This window comes from Oryctolagus cuniculus, chromosome 16 (assembly GCF_051225735.1).
Source record: "Oryctolagus cuniculus isolate XC-2025 breed Fujian yellow rabbit chromosome 16, ASM5122573v1, whole genome shotgun sequence".
In the NCBI taxonomy this organism is placed as follows: Eukaryota; Metazoa; Chordata; class Mammalia; order Lagomorpha; family Leporidae; genus Oryctolagus; species Oryctolagus cuniculus.
In genome coordinates, this window is record NC_142882.1 from 2,998,480 (window position 1) to 3,022,111 (window position 23,632).

At 63.0% G+C, this 23,632-nt stretch overlaps 2 protein-coding genes across 13 annotated transcripts; one reads left to right on the forward strand and one right to left on the reverse strand.

Annotated features, from left to right (window-relative positions):
• Window positions 1-1,302: 1,302 nt before the first annotated feature.
• On the reverse strand, window positions 1,303-13,595 carry GPR108 (G protein-coupled receptor 108). 7 transcript variants are annotated; one of them, XM_070058776.2, is made up of 19 exons: window positions 13,424-13,595; window positions 12,707-12,908; window positions 11,460-11,579; window positions 7,970-8,020; window positions 7,752-7,840; window positions 6,750-6,874; window positions 6,610-6,647; window positions 6,450-6,518; window positions 6,269-6,373; window positions 4,811-4,944; window positions 4,645-4,720; window positions 3,765-3,838; window positions 3,571-3,688; window positions 3,345-3,475; window positions 3,201-3,244; window positions 3,013-3,062; window positions 2,838-2,921; window positions 2,478-2,602; window positions 1,303-1,707 (listed from the first exon to the last, which is right to left on the reverse strand). In XM_070058776.2, the coding sequence occupies exons 10-19, from the start codon at window positions 4,939-4,941 to the stop codon at window positions 1,635-1,637; spliced, it is 906 nt and encodes a 301-aa protein (XP_069914877.1). In that variant the 5' UTR covers window positions 4,942-4,944; window positions 6,269-6,373; window positions 6,450-6,518; window positions 6,610-6,647; window positions 6,750-6,874; window positions 7,752-7,840; window positions 7,970-8,020; window positions 11,460-11,579; window positions 12,707-12,908; window positions 13,424-13,595; the 3' UTR covers window positions 1,303-1,634. The 7 variants fall into 7 exon arrangements, with proteins under 7 accessions (XP_069914877.1, XP_069914876.1, XP_051685263.1 ...); XM_070058775.2 differs by having other exon boundaries at window positions 13,226-13,595; XM_051829303.3 differs by having other exon boundaries at window positions 13,016-13,595.
• A 183-nt stretch (window positions 13,596-13,778) lies between these two features.
• TRIP10 (thyroid hormone receptor interactor 10) lies at window positions 13,779-23,367 on the forward strand. Of its 6 annotated transcripts, none has more exons than XR_016223201.1 (15): window positions 13,779-13,920; window positions 14,993-15,108; window positions 15,209-15,265; window positions 16,697-16,844; window positions 16,951-17,013; window positions 17,195-17,299; window positions 17,388-17,516; window positions 18,105-18,251; window positions 18,368-18,562; window positions 19,697-19,715; window positions 19,964-20,073; window positions 22,195-22,327; window positions 22,498-22,643; window positions 22,737-22,861; window positions 22,940-23,367. XR_016223201.1 is itself a non-coding variant. In XM_051829293.3 (15 exons), the coding sequence occupies exons 1-15, from the start codon at window positions 13,897-13,899 to the stop codon at window positions 23,086-23,088; spliced, it is 1,815 nt and encodes a 604-aa protein (XP_051685253.2). In that variant the 5' UTR covers window positions 13,779-13,896; the 3' UTR covers window positions 23,089-23,367. The 6 variants fall into 6 exon arrangements, 4 of the variants coding, with proteins under 4 accessions (XP_051685253.2, XP_051685254.2, XP_051685255.2 ...); XR_016223200.1 differs by having other exon boundaries at window positions 22,740-22,861; XM_051829293.3 differs by having other exon boundaries at window positions 19,548-19,715.
• Window positions 23,368-23,632: the final 265 nt, after the last annotated feature.

Below are 23,632 nucleotides of genomic sequence, written 5' to 3' on the forward strand. Positions count from 1 at the left end.
CCCCCAAGACACAGGGCAGGTCCCCGGAGGCCACACTTGGGCCGTGTCCCTGCTGAACATTGGTTATTGAATGTGATGCCTTAACTTAGGAGGCCCCGTTTGACAGGCAAGGAAAGAGGTTAAGTCGGAGTTCCAGGGCCACACAGCCAGTGGCAGCAGCACCAAGGTCTTGTCTGAGCTTAGTGGCCGATGCGTCGGGCTCTGAGCCCTGAGTCTCCACAAACTCTTTGGCTGGTGACCTACTTTGCCTCTCTGCGCCTCACTTTTTTTTTTTTTTATTTTTATTTATTTGAAAGACAGTTACAGAGAGGAGGAGAGAAAGGTCTTCCGCCCATTGGTTCATTCCCCAAATGGCCGCAATGGCCAGAGCTGCGCTGATCCAAAGCCGGGAGCCAGGAGCTTCCTCCAGGTCTCCAATGCAGGTGCAGGGGCCCAAGCATTTGGGCCATCTTCTACTGCTTTCCCAGGCCATAGCAGGGAGCTGGATCGGAAGTGGAGCAGCCAGGACTCGAACCAGTGCCCATATGGGATGCTGGCACTGCAGGTGACGGCTTTACCCGCTACACCATAGTGCCAGCCCCTCATGCACTTTTTAGTAAGGTCCAGGGAAGCGTTGGTGCGGGGTGTGTCATGTTGCAATCACAATGTATTAGCTACCAAGAGGGGCCTCCAGGGTCCGTGGAGGAGCCGGCATTGTGGTGCAGTGGGTTGAGTCCCTGCTTGCAATGATCCGAATCCCAGCACTGGCTCGAGTCCCAGACGCTCAGCTTCTGAGTCAGCTTCCTGCTATGGCACCCTCGGGGCAGCAGCCCAGGTATGCAGGCCCCTGCTCCTCAGATGGGAGACCTGGAGGGAGCGCTTAGCTTCTCCCTGGTCCAGACCCAGCTGTTGTGGCCATCAGGGAGTGAACCAGTGGATGACAGAGCTCTCTCTCTCTCTGTTGGCTCTTTTTGAAAAGTTAGTGGGAAAACTCTGTAGAGATCTGTGGTTTTATTGCACCATGATAATGCATCTTTCCATTCCATTTCCCACTGGTTTTCTGAAGTCTCCTGCAATGACTCCCAGTTTGACTCTGGAGACACTGGTGCCACCTCCTCCCTCACCTGCCCCAAGTCTCTGTCACCCGCCCCGACACCGCTGGCTGGCTCAGGGCCCCGTGTGGCCCCTGTACCAGGTCTGCTGCCCCAGTGATGGAGTTGCTGGGCCACACATCCTGCTCCCTGAGTCCCTTGAGGGCTGGGGCTCTTGGCCACCGCTCTGTCCCCAGCGCCCAGCACGGGACCCGGGACCAGCACTCGCAGCTGCTCCATGAATGTTTATTGAATGTGTAAAGCAGTGGGCGTGGTGCCCCCACCAGCCCCTGGGGAGTACAGGCTTCCGAATGATAAACACAGCCCCCCTGCAACGGGGCGGTCCTCGCTGTCCGTGAACACACGGTGGTCCGCAGCCAGGCCCCGGCTGCCCAATGTCCGCCTTCCCCCAAAGTGGCCCCCTCTGGGGGCCTGGGTCCAGGGAGCCGGGACCTTCCCTGCTGCGCCCCCGCACCTCCGCGCACTCGCTCCGGGGCAGGGGCAGGAGTGGCGAGCGGGAGGCGGAGGAAGCGGAGGGCAGTCTGGTCCGAGACGTGGAGGCTATCACAACAGTTCCCGTCCGCTCGTTGTCTTGTTGACTTTGGAGAGGCCTTCCCGGAACCCAGAGTCCGTCATTCTGGAGCACACAGCGAGGCGGCTGTCCTGAGCCTGAGCGCAGCTGGCCGTGGCCACCCAGCTCCGCCCCACAGACGCTTTGGCCCCGCCCACTCCAGCCCAGGGCCTCCACCCCCCAGCAGCCTGGCCTCCCTCCCTTCCCCAAGGGGGTCTGGCTGAGTCCCCCCCAGAACAGCCTGTCCTCCCCTAGTTGCCCTAATCTGGACTCTCCCACCCCAGTTGCTCAAGACACGCCCACCTTGAGCTGTCAATCACTGTCCCTCTGACGTCACAGCCTACACAAACCTATCCCACAGCTGCCCCTTCCCTCCCCACTTGCCTGCTCAGCTCCACCTCCAACCGGGAGCTATCCGGCCCCGCCCCCAGAGCTGTCCCGCCCCATGCCCCGCCCCTAGGGCGCACATTTGTTCTATCTGCAGGTCCTCCCCACCTGCCTGCTCAGCTCTACCTCCAACCTGAAGCTGTCCGGCCCCACCCAGGTCCCGCCCCCTCTCCAGGCCCCGCCCCCAGGCCCGGGACTCACACTTGCTCCATCTGCATGCCATCCTCCCCCTATGCTTGCTCAGCTCCACCTGCATCCGGAGCTGTCCGGCCCCGCCCCAGGCCCCGCCCCCTCTCCAGGCCCCGCCCCCAGGCCCGGGACTCACACTTGCTCCATCTGCACGCCATCCTCCCCCCCTGCCTGCTCAGCTCCACCTGCATCCGGAGCTGTCCGGCCCCGCCCCAGGCCCCGCCCCCTCTCCAGGCCCCGCCCCCAGGCCTGGGACTCACACTTGCTCCATCTGCACGTCCTCCTCATCCTCCTGGGGCAGCTGCAGGTACGGGTTGTTCCCTGCAGGCTGGAACTTGTAGCCGGTGAGCACAAAGAAGGCCAGTGTGGAGCCCTCCACCAGGAGCTGGGGACAGGGGCGGAGAGAGAGTGGGCGGTGGGCGGTGGGCAGACCGTGACCCACCGCCCTGGGGCTGTGTGGCCCGGCCCGCCGCCCGCGGTCACTACCCCGGCGCTGTGTGGCCCGGCCCGCCGCCCGTGGTCACCACCCCGGCGCTGTGTGGCTCGGCCCGCCACCCGCGGTCACTGCCCCGGCGCTGTGTGGCCCGGCTCGCCGCCCGCGGCCTCCCGCTGGGGCCCACCTGGTACAGCCACTGCCACTGGAAGGGCACGGCCACGCGCAGCAGGATGGCAATGATCCGTGTGAAGTAGATGTAGCAGATGACCTGCGGGGGCACAGGCGGGCGTGGGCGGGTGCTGCGCAGGCTGGGCCCTCCCCCTGCCCACGGCCCCTCCTGGGCGACAGTGGACTCCTACCATGACGTAGTAATGCCGGAACAGCTTAAGCTTGGCCAGGTTCACTGCCACTGCGGGGGAGGGCACGCACAGAGGTCAGGCGTGGCGCTTCAGAAGGGAAGGGGAGGCCAGAGGGAGGCGTCCAGAGGCAGAGGCGCCAGGGGGCGCAAACGGGGGTTCCCCCCAAGAAGGGCCCGGCGGGTCCTCACCTTTCCCGTCCGTGCCGGAAGCGTCCTGGAGGTGCCGGATGGACCTGGGGCCGGGTGGGGGACACAGGGGGCAGGGTCAGCACTGACGCGGCGCACAGGGGTGGGGGCGGGGCTCAGCCCTCGGAGCAGGGGCGGGGTCCTCACCAGACCACCGGGAAGAGGATGGCGCCGCAGCACACCAGGTCCACCAGGAACAGGATCTCCTTCCAGAGCCCGTAGTCGCCGGCGCCTTCCTCCCGCGACTCCACCACGATGTAGGCCACGTTGGCCAGCACCTGCGCGCAACCGGCAGGGTGCATGCGTGGGTGGGCGCCCCTGCCCCGCCCCCCACCTCCGCCCTGGTGGGGGGGGGATGCGCTCCGCGCCGCACCTGCAGGGGAATCACGATCCCGAAGATCTTCTTCTCCTTGTCCGACAGCACGTACTTGACGAAGGCCCAGCCGGAACCAATCAAGGCGATGGTGATGAAGAGCAGCGCGCCCTTCAGCCTGGGAGGCGGTGGGGATGAGGGGAAGCCCGCCTCCCTGCCCCCCCCACCCCGCACGGGAGAGACCCCGCACTCACAGGTGGGTGATGTAGTGCATGACGGCTAGCCCCTCGATGGGGTGGCCCTGGCTGTTGATGAAGTAGTAATTGATCTGCAGGAGGGGAGGGGGACAGGGCGGGGGGCAGGTTAGGGACGGGGGTGTGGCCAGGAGGCAATGGGGTGGCAGGTTAGGGACGGGCGCGGCATCACTGGGGGGTGTGGCCAGGAGGCGAGGGGAACAGGAGGGGGGCAGGTTGGGGTGGGGGTGTGGCCAGGAGGCGAGGGGAACAGGAGGGGGGCAGGTTGGGGTGGGGGTGTGGCCAGGAGGTGAGGGGGGGCAGGTTAGGGGCGGGGGTGTGGCCAGGAGGCGAGGGGGAACAGGAGGGGGGCAGGTTAGGGGCGGGGGTGTGGCCAGGAGGTGAGGGGGAACAGGAGGGGGGCAGGTTAGGGATGGGGGTGTGGCCAGGAGGCGAGGGGGAACAGGAGGGGTGCAGGTTAGGGATGGGGGTGTGGCCATGAGGCAATGAGGGGGGCAGGTTGGGGAAGGGGCCAGCACCGCCGAGGGCGTGGCCAGGAGGCAATGGGGGGGCACGTTGGGGACAGGGCCAGCACTGCTGAGGGTGTGGCCAGGAGGTGATGGGGGGCTGGGGGGTGGCCAGAGAGGTGAATTAACTGCGGGTTCCAGTCAGGCATGGTGGGGGGGTCGCAGAGGGATAGATAGGCCCGGAGGTGGACAGCTCCACCGGCTGGGCCGAACAGTGGAAGGGGACACACAGGTGACACGGATGGACTGCTGGCTGCAAGGATGCAGAGGAGGGACACGGGGACAGGGATAGTGGACTTCCCAAGCTTGGGGTCTGCAGAGGTTTGGGCGTGGCCTGGCTGGGCTCCACCCCCACCCCCGCCTCAGGTGCTTACGCTGTGGAAGAGGAGGGAGACGCTCTTGGTAAACGCCAGGGCCGCCATGAGCCAGTGGATCTTGAAGACGTTGTACCTGGCAGGGCGGCGAGAGGGAGAAGGGGCGGTGGGCATCAGGCCAGGGGCGCGCAGGGGAGGGGTGAGGGGTGAGGGGCACCGGCATTACGTGTTCCTGCAGAGGACGCACACCCAGAAGATGCCTGCGGCCAGGAAGCAGGCGGACATGACCAAGTAGAGCTTGAAGAGGGGGATTTCCGCCGCTGACAGGAAGCCCTCCGGGTTCTTCTCCCGGATCATCACCTGGGGCAGGGGGAGGTGGCAGAGGGTCGCAGGGCCCCAGCTGCAGACAGGGAGGGCCACAGGTCTCCAGCTCCCGCACTGCCCAGCAGGGGAACTCACCCCATCTGAGCCTCAGTGTACCCCACCTCCCACACGGGCTGCTTCCAGGACCCCCGCACACACCGAGGCCACTGATGCCCAAGTCCCTTCTGTAAAGCACGGAGTCTGCACACACCCTCCTGGCTACCCAAGTCACCCCTGGCTGTCTGGGTACCTGCTAAAGTGTCGTGTCAATAGCCCTACACTCTATGCGGCTCAGGGGACGACGACAGGGGAAAAACACCCATGTGTTCAGTACAGATGTAACCCCCACCAAGTATTTTCAATCCACGGTTGGCAGAACCCAGATACGCAGTGGAGCTGGCTGTGACGTCCCAACTCCCGTTTCCTACAAATGCTACCAGGAGGATTTTATGAAGCTAAACTTGGCATGGGGCTTCTGCTCTCAGCCCAGCTGGTCCCCAGCATGCCCCTCCCCCATCCGCCTGCCCCTCCACATGAGCCCACCCCACCCTCCCTCCATGTGTGCACCCCCATCAGCCTGCCCCTACACATCAGCTCACCCTGCCCTCCCCCAGCCTGCCCCGCCCCCATCAGCCCACCCCACCCTTCCCCAGCCTGCCCTGCCCCCATGGGCCCACCCTGCCCTCTCCCAGCCCGCCCCCTCACATGCCCCCATCGGCCTGCCCCACCCCCATCAGCCCACCCCACCCTTCCCCAGCCTGCCCTGCCCCCATGGGCCCACCCTGCCCTCTCCCAGCCCGCCCCCTCACATGCCCCCATCGGCCTGCTCCACCCCCATCAGCCCACCCCACCCTTCCCCAGCCTGCCCCGCCCCCATCAGCTCACCCTGCTCTCCCCCAGCCGGCCCCCTCACACGCCCCCCATCGGCCTGCCCCACCCCCATCAGCCCACCCTGCCCTCTCCTAGCCTGCCCCACCCCCATCAGCCCACCCCACCCTTCCCCAGCCTGCCCCGCCCCCATCAGCCCACCCAACCCTCTCCCAGCCCGCCCCCTCACACGCCCCCCATCGGCCTGCCCCGCCCCCATCAGCCCACCCAACCCTTCCCCAGCCTGCCCTTACACATCAGCTCACCCTGTCCTCCCCCAGCCCGCCCCCTCACGTGCCCCCCATCGGCCTGCCTCAGCCCACCCTACCCTTCCCCAGCCTGCCCCACCCCCGTCAGCCCACCCTGCCCTCCCCCAGCCTGCTGTGCCCCAGCCTGCCCCGCCCCCACCCTGTCCGCCCTCCCCCAGCTGGCCGGGCCCTCCCCTCCGGCTCACTGTGAGGTCGAATGGATGCTCCTGCCCGGGCTTGGAGTTGTGGCAGTTGTGGAAGTTGAGACTGTACTGGCCTTCCTCGTCCCGGGAGCCGATCACCACGTGGAACTGGTGGTGGCAGGGGAGGTGTCAGCTTGGGGGGAGGGGAAGGGCAGGTGGGGTTTGGGGGGCTGCGGACACTCACGCTGAAGTTGTACGTGTTGTTGAGGTGGCCCAGGCCCAGCACCAGCTCCTTGTCTTTCGCACCGGGACCCTGGGGGAGAGAGTCCTCCATGAGCGGGCCTTTCCAGCTGGCCCCTGGGGGCGGGGCAGGCCTGCCTCCCTCCCGCCTGGCTCCCCCGAACCTGAGACACTGCAGGTGTATTGCTGGCAGCTGTGGTCGCTGTGGGAAACAGGTGGATGGTTTTAAGCAGTGGACTGCGCCGGGGACAGTGGGAGAACAGCCAGGACACCCCACCCTGCCTGCATGGCCAGCCTGACTCACCGCTGTCCACCCTGGCGCTGGCCGTGGCCTCTGGCTTTGGGAGCTCCGATCTGGGCGGCACTTCGGGCAGAAGCCCAGGAGAGATGAACAGCTTCTTCTGCTCCCCATACTTCTGTACCTGGACCCTGGGGTAGGGGGGCGAGGGGCGGGGAGACTGAACTCGGCAGGTGCCCAGTGCATCTCCAGAAAGTTCCAGCACCTGCCCACTGCCCATCCAAGCTGGTGGTGCATTCCTCTGCTGCCTGCACCACCTTTTAGTTGTCATTTCTTCTCCTGCTCCTCCTAATTCACTAAGGCATTTGGGAAAAAGTAGTGTCAACAGATAGCAAGAAGCAAGGATTGTATCTGTAGAGAAACAATAGGAAGGCCGCCTTTTGTCTAGGAGGCGGCACCAAGGACACATTGTATCTAAAGAAAGGTGACATATTGTATCTAAAGAAAGGCGACACATTGTATCTAAAGAAAGGCAACACAGTATCTCCAGTCTGCCTGCCCCAGTGTGATCCCAGTCTTTGGATCTGCGCGTGGTTGTAGGACAACAGCAGCCAAGCATCTAGGATGCCACGGGGGTGCCAGGATTCATTTCCTGGCTCCTGGCTCCAGCTTCCTGTCAGTGCCAACCCTGGGAGCCAGCAGGTGCTGGGTGAAGCAGCCGGGTCCCTGCCGCCTTGCCCAGGGGCCAGCTGTCCTGGGCACTGATGGAGCCCCCCAGTGCCAGGGCCTGGGATCTGCCAGGTACCATGCGTTTGAGCTATTTGGCAAGTGTGGGCGCCGCTCACTGATTCTCCCAGCAACCCCCCGTCTTCCCGGTTTCTGTCCCGAGACCCCTCCCTCTCTCCTGACCCCCACACTCCCCCATCAGAAGGCTTGAAGGTGAAGTGGAAACCGACTGGCTTCCTCCCAGTGGGCATCAGTGCCTCTCGTTTGAGCCGGCCAGCTCAGCTCCGCGTGGCTGTCACGGCCGGGAAGCTCCGCCCCTTGCCCCCCCCCCCCCCGACTCACTTCAGGTCCTTGGTGTTGATGAGGAACAGGACCAGGAAGCTGCTACTGCTACTGTTTCGCTGGAGAAGGCAGTCTTGGGAGTCCCGGGCCTGAGGAGTGGGCGACAGGGCGGCCCTGGTTACCCCCACGCTGCTTCCCTCCTCATCCTCCCGCCTCTGGGACAGACCAGGGGAGACAGATGACCCCTCCCCTCTCCCAGTCCCCCACCCTGCACTCACGGAGTAGGAGCGGAGGCTGCCAGACCGGACTCGGCTCAGACTGAAGCCCACCTGGGAGGCAGGAGAAGGGGCAGGATGCAGAGGCCCCCACCATCCCTCAGCGGCAGGGAGAGGGGACCTCACATGTGTTAGCGCCTGCGCGGTCCCCAGATCCCACTTGCCCCAGTTTCCCAAAGCCCAGCCCCCGCAGCCTGGAGGTCGGTCCCTCGGGGAGGTGGCCTCACCCGTCCACCCTCCACGGAGATGACAGAAGCTTGGATCAGAGTCTGGGCCCTCCACTTGCAGGGGGTGTGGCTCTGAGCTCGACCCCTGCCCCTGCCCGCGGCCGGTCCTATCCTCTCGGAACTGGGTGCAGGGGCATCTCACAGCCTCCCTGAGGGGACCTGTGGCGATGGCCTTGCAGTGGGGACCTCTCTCCAGCAGGCATCCATAAATGACGTCAGAAACTGGGGCTGTCTTGTCTGTCAGTGTCACCCTGTTCTTACAGTCTAGCAGCCAGTGCAGTCTCAAAGAGGCCAAGGGACTCGCTCAAGATCGGAACTCTGTGTGTGTGCACATGTGTGTGGCTGTGTTGATGTGTGTGCGTGCATGTGCATATGTGCATTGGACTGTGTATGCTAGCGTGTTTGTTGGTGTGTGCGGGTGTTGGGGTGTGTGTGTTGGTGTTGGGGTGTGTGTGTTGATATATGTATCTCTATGTTGAGTGTGTGTGTTGGTGTGTGTGTGCATGTTGGGCTGTGTATGTGAGCTGGGGGGGTGCTGGTATTGTGTGCTGGTTTTGTGTGTGCATATGTATGTTGAGTGTGTGTTGGCATGTGTGAGTTGGAGGGCTGTGTTGTGTGTGCGTGTTGGCATGTGTACATGAATTAGGGGTGTGTGTTGGTGTGTGTGCATGGTGGGCTGTGTATGTGAGTTGGGTGTGTGTGTGTTGGCGTGTGTGCGTGTTGGTCTGGGGGGTGTGCATGTTGGCATGTGTGTATGTATTGGGCTGTATATGTGACTTGGGGACTGTGTTGGCGTGTGTTGGCATGTGTGTGTGTTAGCGTGTGTATTGGCATGTATATGTGAGTTGGGTGTGTGTGTGCTGGTGTGTATGTGGTTAGGCAGGCTATGTGTTGGTGTGTGTGCGCATGGTAGGCTATGTGAGCTGGGTGTGTGTGCATGTTGGTGTGTGTGTGCGTGTTGGCATGTATATGTGACTTGAGGGCTGTGTTGGTGTGTGTGTTGGCATGTGTGTGCGTGTTGGCATGTGTATATGACTTGGAGGCTGTGTTGGCGTATATGTGTGTGTTGGCGTATGTACATGACTTGGGGCTGTTAGCGTGTGTGTGCATGTTGGTGTGTGTATGTGACTTGGGCTGTGCTGGTGTGTGTTGGCATGTGTGCGTGACTTGGGGGCTGTGTTTGTGTATATGTGTGTGTTGGCGTGTGTATATGACTTGGGGGCTGTGTTGGTGAGTGTGTGTGTTGGCGTGTGTGCGTGACTTGGGGGCTGTGTTAGCGTGTGTGTGCATATTGGTGTGTGTATGTGGCTTGGTGGTCTGTGCTGGTGCGTGTTGGCATGTGTGCATGACTTGGGGGCTGTGTTGGCGTGTGTGTGCATATTGGCGTGTGTATGTGACTTGGGGGCTGTGCTGGTGTGCGTGTGTGTTGGCGTGTGTGTGTGTGACTTGGGGGCTGTGTTGGCGTATATGTGTGTGTTGGCGTGTGTGCGTGACTTGGGGGCTGTGTTGGCGTATATGTGTGTGTTGGCGTGTGTGCATGCCTTGGGGGCTGTGTTGGCGTATATGTGCATATTGGCGTGTGTATGTGGCTTGGTGGGCTGTGCTGGTGCGTGTTGGTGTGTGTGCGTGTCTTGGGGGCTGTATTGGCGTGTGTGTGCATGTTGGTGTGTGTATGTGGCTTGGTGGGCTGTGCTGGTGCGTGTTGGCGTGTGTGCGTGACTTGGGGGCTGTGTTGGCGTGTGTGTGCATGTTGGTGTGTGTATGTGGCTTGGTGGGCTGTGCTGGTGCGTGTTGGCGTGTGTGCGTGCCTTGGGGGCTGTGTTGGCGTGTGTGCGTGCCTTGGGGGCTGTGTTGGCGTGTGTGCATGCCTTGGGGGCTGGTTGGCGTGTGTGTGCGTGTTGGCGTGTGTGCGTGACTTGGGGGCTGTGTTGGCGTGTGTATGTGGCTTGGTGGGCTGTGCTGGTGCGTGTTGGCGTGTGTGCATGCCTTGGGGGCTGTGTTGGCGTGTGTGCGTGCCTTGGGGGCTGTGTTGGCGTGTGTGCATGCCTTGGGGGCTGTGTTGGCGTGTGTGTGCGTGTTGGTGTGTGTGCGTGACTTGGGGGCTGTGTTGGCGTGTGTATGTGGCTTGGTGGGCTGTGCTGGTGCGTGTTGGCGTGTGTGCATGCCTTGGGGGCTGTGTTGGCGTGTGTGCGTGCCTTGGGGGCTGTGTTGGCGTGTGTGTGCGTGTTGGTGTGTGTGCGTGACTTGGGGGCTGTGTTGGCGTGTGTATGTGGCTTGGTGGGCTGTGCTGGTGCGTGTTGGCGTGTGTGCGTGTCTTGGGGGCTGTGTTGGCGTGTGTGCGTGCCTTGGGGGCTGTGTTGGCGTGTGTGCATGCCTTGGGGGCTGTGTTGGCATGTGTGTGCGTGTTGGCGTGTGTGCGTGACTTGGGGGCTGTGTTGGTGTGTGTATGTGGCTTGGTGGGCTGTGCTGGTGCGTGTTGGCATGTGTGCGTGTCTTGGGGGCTGTGTTGGCGTGTGTGCATGACTTGGGGGCTGTGTTGGCGTGTGTGCGTGACTTGGGGGCTGTGTTGGCGTATGTGCATGACTTGGGGGCTGTGTTGGCGTGTGTGCGTGCCTTGGGGGCTGTGTTGGCGTGTGTGTGTGTGTGTTGGCGTGTGTGCGTGACTTGGGGGCTGTGTTGGCGTGTGTATGTGGCTTGGTGGGCTGTGCTGGTGTGTTGGCGTGTGTATGTGACTTGGGGGCTGTGTTGGCGTATATGTGCGTGTTGGTGTGTGTATGTGGCTTGGTGTGCTGTGCTGGTGCGTGTTGGCGTGTGTGCGTGACCTGGGGGCTGTGTTGGCGTATATGTGCGTGTTGGCGTGTGTATGGGCTTGGTGGGCTGTGCTGGTGCGTGTTGGCGTGTGTGCATGACTTGGGGGCTGTGTTGGCGTGTGTGTGCATATTGGCGTGTGTGCGTGACTTGGTGGGCTGTGCTGGTGCGTGTTGGCGTGTGTGCGTGTCTTGGGGGCTGTGTTGGCGTGTGTGTGCGTGTTGGCGTGTGTATGTGGCTTGGTGGGCTGTGCTGGTGCGTGTTGGCGTGTGTGCGTGCCTTGGGGGCTGTGTTGGCGTGTGTGTGCGTGTTGGCGTGTGTATGTGGCTTGGTGGGCTGTGTTGGCGTGTGTGTGCGTGTTGGCGTGTGTGCGTGCCTTGGGGGCTGTGTTGGCGTGTGTGCATGCCAGGCGTGCTCTGGAGCGTGGCACCTGCTTCCTCCTCGGGCAAGCTCCTCACCAGCGGGGACCTCTCTCCCGTCTCCTCCAGGCCCAGCCGCAGCAGGCTCAGCTCCACCTCCAGGGAGCCGTTGGTGTAGAAGCCGAAGCTGTTCAGCTGGATGTCCGCTCGCTTCTCCCCCTGCCGGAGACCAGGGAGGCAGCTCAGACTTCCGCTTCCCGCCTGCCACGGGGCTCGGGGCCCCAGTGCTTAGACAGCCCGGGAGCGAGTCAGGAGTGGCCGTGCCGGGGGACCGAGGACAGCGTGGCCCTGGATGCCCTGAGCGCGGACCTGAGCGTCCAGGAGGACAATCGGGGGGCGCCTGGACGCCCCCCGCTGCGGAACGAGCCCGGGACCCCTGGCAGCGTCCAGGGACCCCCACCCCCTCGGTCCTCCAGCGGCGGCAGGGCTCCCCAGCGTCTCCAAAGCGGCCACAGGAATTTAAAGGGCTAAGAGCCGGGGGAGGGGGGGGTCCCAGGAGATGGCGCCCCCCGCCCCCCACCATCCCGGCGGGGCCGGCCAGGCAGCTCCATCCGCAGGGAGAGAGGGGGATCTCGGGACGGGACCACTCGCCCGGCAGTGGGGGGCGCCGGGCCGCTCCATCCCGCGGAAGGTGCGGGGGAGGTCGGACGAGACCACTTAAGCCGGGGGCTTCTCTGGGACAGCCTCGCGCCCCCCGCCCCCGACCGTCCCGCGGCGGGCCTCACCGTCAGCGCCAGCCGGTGGATGCGCCCGGAGCAGCTGCCCCACAGCAGCAGCAGCAGGAGCCCCTGCCCCCACTCCGCGGGGCTCCCGCGGCCGAGCCCCCTCCTCTCGCTCCCTGCCATCTCTGGAGCTGCCGCCTCCCCTGACACCGCCTCTGACGCCCCCAGGCCCGCCTCCGGGGGAGCCAATCGCCGCACGGTGGGGCCAGGCTCTCCGGACTTTCCAGCCCGTTGAACCAATCATCGATGGCCTCTTCTCAAACCCGCGCCTACGTGACACCAGACGGACAGCACCAGTTCCGAATGGAAGACGTGATACCACGTAGCCCCGCCCCCACGCTCACCAATCACCAGAAAGATCGTCCCGGATATAGCATGATAAGCAGTCCGCCTAACCAATTAGAGCGCAGCTGGCATCCTGCTCTTGAAGCGGAATTCCTCCACCTAACTCTTAACGGTCTAGGACTACACTACCCAGAATGCAGCCAGGAACAGACGAGGGCCACCGAGCACCCAGAAACTACATTTCCCAGCACGCCCCAAGGTCGGACTTCCGCTTCTCACCCTGTGGGACGTGGCTCCCGGCCAGAGCTCTGGCTCTTGGTAAACACACGCAGTCTGTTGAGGCCTGTCCCGTTCTCCTGATCTTCCTGGTCCACGGAGGTTACATCGCGACCCGAGGATGACCTGTGACCTATGACCTCCGCCTCCGCCTCAGCACGAGAACACTGGAGGCTCACTCCGGATCCCCGACGGTTTCCCCTAGCTGCAGCCGGACCCCGAGTTCAGCCTAAAACCTTGGCTCTTCCCCCGCCCCGCCCCGCCCCGCCCAGCCTTTGGGGCTGAGACCCCTGCCCCAACCGTGGTGCTGACCTGGGCTGGGTGTCCCACCAGAGCCGAGCCCCGGTCTCACACGGAGCCGCGAAACCAACCCACCGGGCGCAGCCGCCGGCAGGTGTCCCTGCGCCCTCCGGTCCCTCGGGGGCCCAGACCCCACCCCTGCAGCTCCAGAGAAGGCAGGAGCTGGGGGCCGGGGGCCCGCAGGGCCGCTCCCTTTTATCCTGGCGCCTCGAGGGGACTTACGAGATGCGGACCCTTCTAGGGGGGGGAGGGCGCGGGCGTCCGGGACTCTCGGGGGCTTCAGTGGGCGAAGCTGGACAGTGGGCAGGTGCAGGCAGACTCGGGCAGGAGGGAAAAGCCTGGGCCCCGCGTCCCAAGGACAGCCCGTCCTCGGGTTCCCCTGGGGAGGGAAGGCAGGATGCGGTGGGGGCGCTAATGGACCTGGCAGGATCGAAGTCCTCCATCCGCCCTGCGGCCGGAGGGACCTGACCATTAGTGGGACGAACGTCCACGCCTGGAGCCGGGCCGGGGTGACCTCGGGTTCTGCCTGCAGCACCGTGCAGGGACGACTTCTCGGGCTTGGGGCTTTTCCTGTCCGGGTCCTTTAAGGAACGATCGAAAGGAAAGGCCCGTCTGGGGCGGGGGAGGGGCGTGGTGGGTGAAGAGGGGCCCTCGGGGATTTGAAAATGGGCGGGGGTCCTTTTAAGAGGGGGCGTGGCGCCCCTTTGGGCCCCGCCTCCCCGGGCCCCGCCCGCGGTCTCCTCGCAGGGCAGGGGGCGGGGCAAAGCGCGCGGGGGCGTGTCCCGGCCGGGTGGGCGTGTCCGGGGCGGGCGGGGCGGGGTCGGCGCGCCGCCCCGGGCCGAGTCTCGGGGCGGAGGGTGGCGGGCGGCGGCGCCGGCGGCGGCGGGAGCAGCATGGATTGGGGCACCGAGTTGTGGGTGAGTCCGATCGGCGCCTCTCCAAGTTCCGTCTGCTCGGGTTCGGACTCCCCCTCCCCTTTTGTCCCCAGCGGACCCCAGCGGGGGCTGCGGGGGGGCCTCCGCGCTTCCCCTCGCACCGAGCCGAGGGTCTCTGGGCGCCACCGACGCAACGAGTTTCTGGGGGGCTTCCCGGAACCCCCGCGGCGGGGGGCGAAAACCCACCTCGCAGGGCGGCCCGGGGAAACTGAGGCACGGGGCCGCGAGCGCGACGGGCCGGAGTCCCCAGGCCAGGCCGGGGCGGCCGGGCGAGGTCACCTATTTTGGGCGTCCCGGCGCGGCCCGCGGCTTATCTTACGGCCCCTGGGTCCCTGCCCGCCGCCCGCCTGTCCGGCTGGCCGTCCCGTGTCCCACGTGGGCCCCGCCAGGGCCGCCCACCTCCCAGGAGCGCCCGGGAGGCTGGGGGCGCCCTCGGAGGGGGAGGGGGCTGCGAGCCCGGGCCCCAGTGATCTTCCAACCCTGCCCTCCCCGGGCCCGGGAAGCCCCAGGGTCGCTCCAGGTCCGGGCCGGACCTAAGACCCCTCCCCTCTCCGGGAGCGGCGAGTGCCTGCGTCTCCGCCCGCACCCTGGTCCCGCACCGTCGGCTCTTCTCCGGGAGCCCGGGGGAGATGGAGGCGCGCGTGGGGTGCGGCGGGGGGCGCTCGGGGCCTGCCCCCGGGCCCTGCGGGCCCCCAGCTAGCGGCCAGGGATCCCTGCCCTGACTCACGCCTGGCAGGCCGGATTTTCCGGAATCTGGGGGGGATTAGGGGAGCCGGGCGCGCGCGGGGCGGGGGGGTGGACGGTTGTGCAGGGGAGTGGCCTCGCCCCGCTCCACGCCCCTCTCGGCCGCTCGGAGACGGAGACCCCGTCGTCCGGCTGGGGCCCTTTCCCGGGAAGGGGAGGGGGTTCCCGCCAGTTTCCTGCCGGCCCCCGCGCCACTCCGGGGCGGTGCCTGGAAGCCCCTCCTCCGCAGAGCGCGGGGGCCCTGGAGCCGGGCGCGCCGCGAAGTCCCTAGGTCGCGACCCGGGCCCTGCGGTCCCCTCCCCCCCGCCAGGATCAGTTCGAGGTCCTGGAACGCCACACGCAGTGGGGGCTGGACTTGCTGGACCGATACGTAAAGTTCGTCAAGGAGCGCGCCGAGGTGGAGCAGGCGTACGCCAAGCAGCTGCGGTGAGACCCGGAGGGCTGGAGACCCCGTGGCCCGGCCGGGCCGGGTAGGGGGCGGCCGCGGCTCAGGGCGCTCAGTCATCCCGCCTCTGTCTCCCCTTAGGAACCTGGTGAAAAAGTACCTGCCCAAGAGGCTTCCCAAGGATGACCCCGAATCCAAGTGAGGCTGGGGCCGGGGCACGGGGCTAGGCTGCCGGTGGGGGGGCCGCGCGGGGTTCCCTGGCTCGGCTTCTGTCTTTCCTACCTGTTACACGGGGAGGCCCGAGCACTTGTAGAGTGAGTGACCTTGGGCCTGCGGCTTTGGGGCCTCAGTTTTCCTCATCTGAGAAGTGGGCGTGGGAACGGAGCCACTTGTCCTGTTCTGCTCAGGTGAGGCTGAGGGGAGTTTGCCCAGGACTCAGGACCGCGGTCCCCTGCCTGTCCTAACTGTCCCGGGAGCGCTTGACTTTATTCTGAGTTCCTCACTGCAAAATCCAAAAAGTTCTGGGCATCAGCAGTGTGTTTGGTGAGCTGCTAGCCACCTCCAACGTAGGTGAGGCGAGATTATGGTGGCTTTATCTCGCTGGGTGTAAATGCAGCCTTCCCTGGGCACTGTGTCTCAAAATACTTGAATTTTCAAAATCACCTGTGCACTGAACATGCGCAGTCCCACCCCTGTGCTGCTAGTCCCTAAATGATACAGTGTAGCACTCACCTTGTCTAGGAGGCTATGTCAGCTACAGGTGATTTAAGGTGTACAGGAGGGGGCGAGGTAGCCGAGAACACTATGCAGCTTACTTTTTAGAATGCATGGGAGACCAGGAGGAAGCACCTGGCTCCTGGCTTTGGATCGGTGCAGTGCCAGCCGTAGTGGCCACTTGAGGGGGTGAACCAACAGTAGGAAGACCTTTCTCTCTGTCTCTCTCTCTCACTTTCTAACTCTGCCTGTCAAAAAAAAAAAAAAAAATACATTGATTATTTACAGGAAAGCAAGCATGAGATCTCTATCTGCTGGGTTTATACTGCACATGTCTACAACAGCCAGGACTTTGGAGGGGGGCAGCTAGAGAGAGAGATCTCTTCCATCTGCTGGGGACAGCCAGGCTGGGTCTCCCACGTGGCCGGCAGGGCCATCACTGCTGTCTCCCAGGGTGCGCATTCCCAGGAAGCTGGAATCAAAAGTGGACCTGGGATTTGAGCTCATGCACTCTGATGTGGAATGCCAGCGGCCCAAGGAGCGCCTTAGCCTGTTGCTAGTGAGGATTTTGGATCCTCCCGGGGTCCTGGAGGCATTGCCCTCCCCTCTACCCCGGGGATTCTGATACTGTCACCATTAATACCTCCACAAAGGGCGATTAGTCAGGGTGCAGCCCCAGCCCCACTGGGGCAATGCACACAAGTTCCAAAACCTGTGCCTCTCCTTTCGAAGACTCGAAAATCTCCCAGTTCCGCAGTGCACCTCACTCCCCGGTAGCGCGTGAGGGATGTGGACCAGAACTTGCCACTGCTTCGGGATGGGTGTCTTGGGGGCTTTATCCCACCTGGAGGTGGTGGTGGGGAGTCCGGGGGTGGGGCTCTGACTCCCTGTCCCCGCCTCCCCCACGTCTCCCAGGTTCAGCCAGCAACAGTCCTTTGTGCAGATTCTGCAGGAGGTGAATGACTTTGCGGGCCAGCGGGAGCTGGTGGCCGAGAACCTCGGGTTGCGCGTGTGTCTCGAACTGGCCAAGTACTCGCAGGAGATGAGGCAGGAGAGGAAGATGGTGAGGGCTCCGCGCCCTGGGTCTGGCCGGGGCCGGGGGCCGGGGGGCCGGGGTGGGGCTTCGGGAGGACCCTGGTAAAAGTTTCTCGCGGCTCCTCTCCCCCTAGCACTTCCAGGAGGGCCGGCGGGCCCAGCAGCAGCTGGAAACCGGCTTCAAGCAGCTGGAGAATGTGAGTGTGCCGGCTGGCGGGGGCCGCGGCTCCCCGAGGCAGTGGCCCGAGCTGCCCTCCCTGCCTGGCCGCGACTGCCTGTCTCCCCCGCCCCCCGCCCCAGGCGTGTCCCCCACTGTGCTCAGTGACCCCCATCTTGGGGACAGGCAGCTCCTTCACTCCGCTTCCGTCCCTTGTGCAGAGCAAGCGCAAATTCGAGCGAGACTGCCGCGAGGCGGAGAAGGCGGCTCAGACCGCGGAGCGCCTGGACCAAGACATCAACGCTACCAAGGCGGACGTGGAGAAGGTGCGTGCGCATGCGCGGAGCCCGGCCCCGGACTCCGGGCATCTGGATGGGGCGGAGGCCCCTGACGCCTGCCCGCCCCGCCCTTCAGGCCAAGCAGCAAGCGCACCTGCGCAGTCACATGGCCGAGGAGAGCAAGAACGAGTACGCGGCCCAGCTGCAGCGGTTCAACCGCGACCAGGCCCACTTCTATTTCTCACAGATGCCCCAGATATTCGACGTGAGTGCCCCAGGCTCCCACGCCTTCCTTAAAAAAAAAAAAACGAACAAAACAACAAAAATCCCAACTCTTACTCGTACGTCAAAACCCCAGCTGCCCGGTTCCCCAACCCCGGGATTGCAAGGGAGCCAGACATGCAGGAAGGACCGGTGTGCTTTCTGCTCCAGTGACTCCTGTGTGCCACAGATGTTTCTCTGTCCTTTGGGAACTCCTGCTCATCCTTTCGAAGCCCCAGCTCTTCCGATCCCTCCGAGAAGGCTCGAGTTTAACCCTGTCTTCTCGAAGGCTACTCCTGGCCCTGGGAGGGTCTTTGCTGGGTCTAGCTCTGCTCCGTTTCCCACTGCCACTCCTTGCCTGGCTGGGGTGGAGAGGCTTTCCCGGCTCCCTAGGCAAGGGGCATCCTCTGAGATGCCCCCCCTCCCCACCCTGTGCCCCCAACGGCCTTGTGTCTCTCCCTGAACTGCGTCGGGCGGGAATCTGGTTGCATCTGGGTCTTTTCCACCAGACCGGGCTTGGGGCTGGGGCCAGTGCGAGGAGCATCCCCGTGTTTGCTGAGTGAGTCACCCAGGCCACCTCTGCCCCTTCTAGAAGCTGCAGGACATGGATGAACGCCGCGCCTCCCGCCTGGGCGCCGGGTACGGGCTCCTGTCTGAGGCTGAGCTGCAGGTGGTACCCATCATTGCCAAGTGCTTGGAAGGCATGAAGGTGGCTGCCGAAGCCGTGGACGCCAAGAATGTGGGTGCCTCATCCGGGTCCCATGGGCCGAGAGCCGGGCACAGGGGAGGAGAAGAGGCGCGTCCTCCGGCCCCTCCCCTGACTGCCTCCCCCCCCCCCCCCGTCCCTTCCCCCAGGACTCACAGGTCCTCATAGAGCTGCACAAGTCTGGCTTCGCCCGCCCTGGTGATGTAGAATTCGAAGACTTCAGCCAGCCCATGAACCGCGCGCCCTCGGACAGCAGCCTGGGCACCCCCGCGGACGGGCGGCCGGAGCTCCGCGGCCCCGGCCGCAGCCGGGCCAAGCGCTGGCCCTTCGGCAAGAAGAGCAAGGTGGGGGCCGGGGCCCGTGAGTGGGGACAACGGGGGCCCCCACTGACTCAGCCCCAGCTGCCTGAACGCCGAGTCCCGGGCAGGAATTTTCCTCTTGGCTGCTGGCCCGGGCTGGAGGGAAGGAAGGCGAGCGGGCGGGCCCATCAGCCTGGGAGTCCCCAGAGGCTGGGGGGACCAGTGTGTGTGTGTGTGTGTGTGTGTGTGTGTGTGTGTGTAGCAGGGGGAGCCTGTGGCGTCTGCCTGCTGTTCTCAGAATGGGAGGAGAAGACCTGCTTGTGGAGTTCAGGGCTGGCCCGAGGGCTTGAGACACCACCTCCTAGAAGCCCCCCAGGGTTTCCTCCAATGCCCTGGTGGCTCCCTGGGCCACCACATCTGATGCTCTTTTTCCCCCTTGGGTGTTTTGGTTTTCGGTGTTGGGCATACACCCGGACACTCCTAGTCGGTGCCTTTGACAATGCTTCCTCTCGGCCGACCTGGGGTCCGTTCATCCGATACTGCTTTTGATTTCTCCTTGGGGACCACCCCCACTCCACGGACACCTGCGGGCCCCTGGCTGCCCGCCCCCCTCCACCCCCCATGATGCCTCCACCTTGGAGCCCTCTCTCAGCTCGCCCGCCCTCTGGCTTCTGTGTCTGAGACCTCATTGGCCGCCTGCATGTTGCTCCCGCCCTCTAGACTGTGAGCCCAGAAAGCCTGGTGGAGACCAGCTGCAGCCCCAGGGGGCCTCCTTCCAGGAGAGGTGGGGGCAGGGTCTGGCCTTTGGGCTCACAGCCTCACACCCTCCCCACCACCCCTGGCATTTCTGTGTTCACTCTTGCACGCATTTTCTGTGTGTGATCATACATCTTAAGTTGTGTTTTCCTTACCGTGTTTTTTCTTCTTTTTTTTTTTATCTTTCTCCATTTTTTCTTTCTGGCCTCTTTCCATCCTCTTCTACCTCCTCCCATGTCCCGGACCCACCTCTCCCCCTGGCCCCCGCCGGTAGCTGCGTTCCCCTCCCCTCTCCCCACTGGGGGGTTCCCTGCCCCCGGCATTGCCTAACGGGCCCCCATCCCCCCGCTCCGGCCTCGACCCCCTGGCCCTATTGAGCGAGATCAGTAAGTCAGTCAAACCGCGGCTAGCGTCCCTCCGCAGCCTCCGAGGTGGCCGTGCGGTAAGTGAGGCCTCGTGGGGGAGGCCGTCCCAGCCTGCCCGGTGGCCGGGTGGGGGGACCCTGGGCTCGCTTCCTGCGGCCGGCTGGGCCCCCCTTTCCTGCTTGGCTCCGTGCATGGCCGTGCCCCGCCCCCCGCAGAACCTCAGCCGGGGCGGGGGGAGTGGACTCAAGAGTGTGCAGATTGGCCTGGACGCTGAGAGTCCAGGGTCCCAGCCATTGTCCTCTCCCCCCTCCCCCACACTCCGCAGACTGTGGTGACTGAGGATTTCAGCCACCTGCCCCCAGAGCAGCAGAGAAAGCGGCTCCAACAGCAGCTGGAAGAACGCAGCCGAGAGCTACAGAAGGAGGTGGACCAGAGGTAGGGTGGGAGGCTGGCTGGCAGGAAAGCCCAGCAGCCAATGGCGCTGCTCAGGGGGTCTTCAGACACCTCCCCCGCACTGGGACCAGAGTTCCTTCCCGTTCTGTATGCATTTATTTGAAAGGCAGAGTTACAGAGAGAGGGAGAGGAGAGAGAGAGAGAGAGAATCTCCCATCTGTTGGGTCACTCCCCGAATGGCTGCTATGATCGGGGCTGGACCAGGCTGAAGCCAGGAGCTCCATCCTGGTCTCCCACGTGCCTGCAGGGGCACAGGGACCTGGGCCGTCCTCTGCTGCCTTCCTAGGTGCATTAGCAGGGAGCTGGGCTGGAAGCCAAGCAGTGGGGACTTAGTGGGTCTTAGACCCCAAATCCTAGCTGGGCGAATCTCCTGGCACATTAGAAAAGTTTCCCACGATGCATAGCCATGTGAATGCTTAAAAATGGCCACAACAAATGTCATGGGATAACCATGTAGCCATCATTAAAAAAAAAAAATCAACGTTTTTTTTTTAAGGGGAGAAAACACGCATGCATACCCTCAGTCCTGTTGTTCCAACAATGCAAAGATGGTTCAATACCGCAAAAATCGATCCATCTAATCACCACATTCATTGGCTAAAAGAAAAAAAAATGAAGCAAATGGGTATCCATCAGATGGCTCAGACACTTAAAATATTAACAATAAAAACCTCGGCCAGTGTGGAAAAGAAGAAAAACTTTACTCACTGTTTCCAAGCAAGAAGACTCTCTTCCCAGTCTTGTTATGTAACAGGAAGCAGGCAGCCAAATTATATTTTGCCGTTTGCTTATGACCTCTTGGACAAAACAATTCGTGCTGCTGTCGGGTTTCGCTGGAGCCCTGGGGCTCCTGGTGTTCGGCGTGGAGAGGCCGAAGAGGCCGTGGCCGGGCAGCTTTTAAGTTCCAGCTCTGTCCCCATCAGCTGCCACCCACCCACCTCGGATGCCTCAGTTTCTTCTGTACCATGGTCGGATCAGGGAGGCCGCTGAGCCCGGAGCTGCCTGTTCCTGTACGCACTTCAAAAACTGGTGGAAAAATGGGATTGACAGCCACGTTTGTTTTTGGTGCATGATCATTTTTTTTTAAATCCAGTTTTTTCAAAATACACACTTTCCGTAAGCATTTTGGAGACGGCTAAACATGTGTTTCACCAAAGTTGATGTATCTTTTAATTCCATCTTCCACGAAGCTTTTTTTTTCTTTTTAAAGATTTATTTATTTGAAAGGCAGACAGACAGAGAGCGGGCAAGCCTCTGTTCTCTGGCTCACTCCCCAAATGGCTGCAACAGCCAGGGCTAGCCCAGGTGGAAGCCAGGAGCTGGGAGCTCCATTAGGGTCTCCCACGTGGGTGCAGGGCCCAGGCACTTGAGCCATGGCTGCTGCCTCCCAGGGTCTGCACTAGCAGGGAGCTGGAGTCAGGAGCTGGAAGCAGGTGTCAAACCCCAGGCCCTCTGATGTGGGATGTGGGTGTCTTGACCGCCCAAGCTTGTCTTTTCGTTCCTCTTTTCTCGAACTTTTTGGACATATTCCCTATCTCCATTTTCAGGATGAGCACACTGAGGCCAGGGTTTGATAACATAACCCGAGATCACTGCTCCCGGAACCTGGGCAGACGAACCTTAACATTTGAGTTCTTGAATCTGTCCTAGCTTGACAACAACAAAACCCTGAATTTTTGCCCTTTAAGTTTGCAGAAAAGATTTTATCAATTTGAAAGGCCGAGTGATAGAGAGCTCTTCTAATCTGAGATTTACTCCCTAAATAGCCACAAAGACCAGGGCTGGTCCAGGCTGAAGCCAGGAACCAGGAGCTCCATCCAGGTCTCCCATGAGGGCGGCAGGAACTTCTCCACTGCCTTCCCAGGTGCATTATTCCAGAGGTGGACCAGAAGCAGAGCAGCTAGGGCTCGAACCCATGCTCATATGGGATGCTGGCATTACGGGTGGCGGCTTCACCCACTGTGCCACAGCGCCGGCCCCCGATTCTTTCTTTTTCTCGCGGAATAATTGTACGGAACACAGCGTATTGTACAGAACAGCATCCGTGCTTTGCCTGTGCAGTCACCGGGGACCCCGCTCTCTCACCTGTCCATCTTGTCCTAGGGAAGCCCTAAAGAAGATGAAGGACGTGTACGAGAAGACCCCCCAGATGGGGGATCCCGCCAGCTTGGAGCCCCAGATCGCAGAAACCCTGAGCAATATTGAAAGACTGAAGCTGGAAGTGCAGAAGTATGAGGTAAGCCGAGATCTGGGGAGAGGCCCAGCTGAGTCACCGCCTGGGGGACCGGGGAGGGGGGTAGGCCCCAGCTGTTTCTCATCACCGGCTTGGGTGTGCAAGGGTGAGCTCAGGGCTGACCCCGGAGCCCTGCCCTGGGCCTGACGGATGCTGGGACCCCCTCCTTCCAGGCCTGGCTGGCGGAAGCTGAAAGCAGAGTTATAAGCAACCGAGGGGACAGCCTGGGCCGGCACACGCAGCCCCCGGATCCCCCCAGCAGTGCCCCACCGGCGGACAGCGACAGTAACAAGAGCGGATCCCAGGAAAACAAGGGGAGGTGAGTGAAGCGGCGGTGGCGGGGTGGGGGTGGGGGATGGGAGTGGCCCCGGGGAGGGCGGGCTCCCCTTGACCTGCCGCACCCCTCCCCAAGCAGTGTGCCAGAGGCGCCCTCGGAAGAGGCTCAGGACGGCCCCATCTACACGGAGTTCGATGAGGATTTTGAAGAGGAGCCCGCGTCCCCCATAGGCCACTGCGTAGCCATCTACCACTTCGAAGGTGGGGCTGGCCTGTGCGGGCTAGGGATGGGAGCATCCCTGGCCGCGTCCTGACCCCCCCCCCCCACCTGCTCCATAGGGTCCAGCGAGGGCACCATCTCCATGGCCGAGGGGGAGGACCTCAGCCTCATAGAAGAAGACAAAGGAGACGGCTGGACGCGAGTCAGAAGGAAACAGGGGGGCGAGGGCTACGTGCCCACTTCTTATCTCCGGGTCACACTCAACTGAACCTTGCCAGAGGCGGGAAGAAGTGGGGGGTGGCAGCTGCTGCTTCTGGGCCACAGAGGGGGGCCCCAGGACCTATGCACTTTATTTTTCTGCCCCTGTGGCTTCAGCTGAGACCTGTGTAACCCGCGCCCCCCCACACCCCAACCTCCCCAGTGCCACCTGTCACCCAGACAGACCCGCTGTGCCTTCTACCGTCGGATGTACATACTCATGTTCCAAGTCTTCCTGCCTCTCGGCGTGGGCCGTTGTTTTATATTATATAAAAAATATTATATAAAATTCTGGGCATCCGCCTTATTTTAGGGGATATAGGTCCTGGGGCTGGGGGCCTCAAAATCCCCCTTCTTCTGCAAGCCACACAGCGGGGAGGAAGAGGGGGAGGTGAGCTCGGAGGCCACCTTGGGCAGGCCCCACCCTTTCCAGGGCTGTGGCTTGATCCCTGGGTGCTGGGATGGAGAGAGAAACACCACACCCCACACAGCTAACAGTTGGTACTAATTATGGAGTGCCTACTGTGTACCAGGCATGTCCACTCATCAGGATC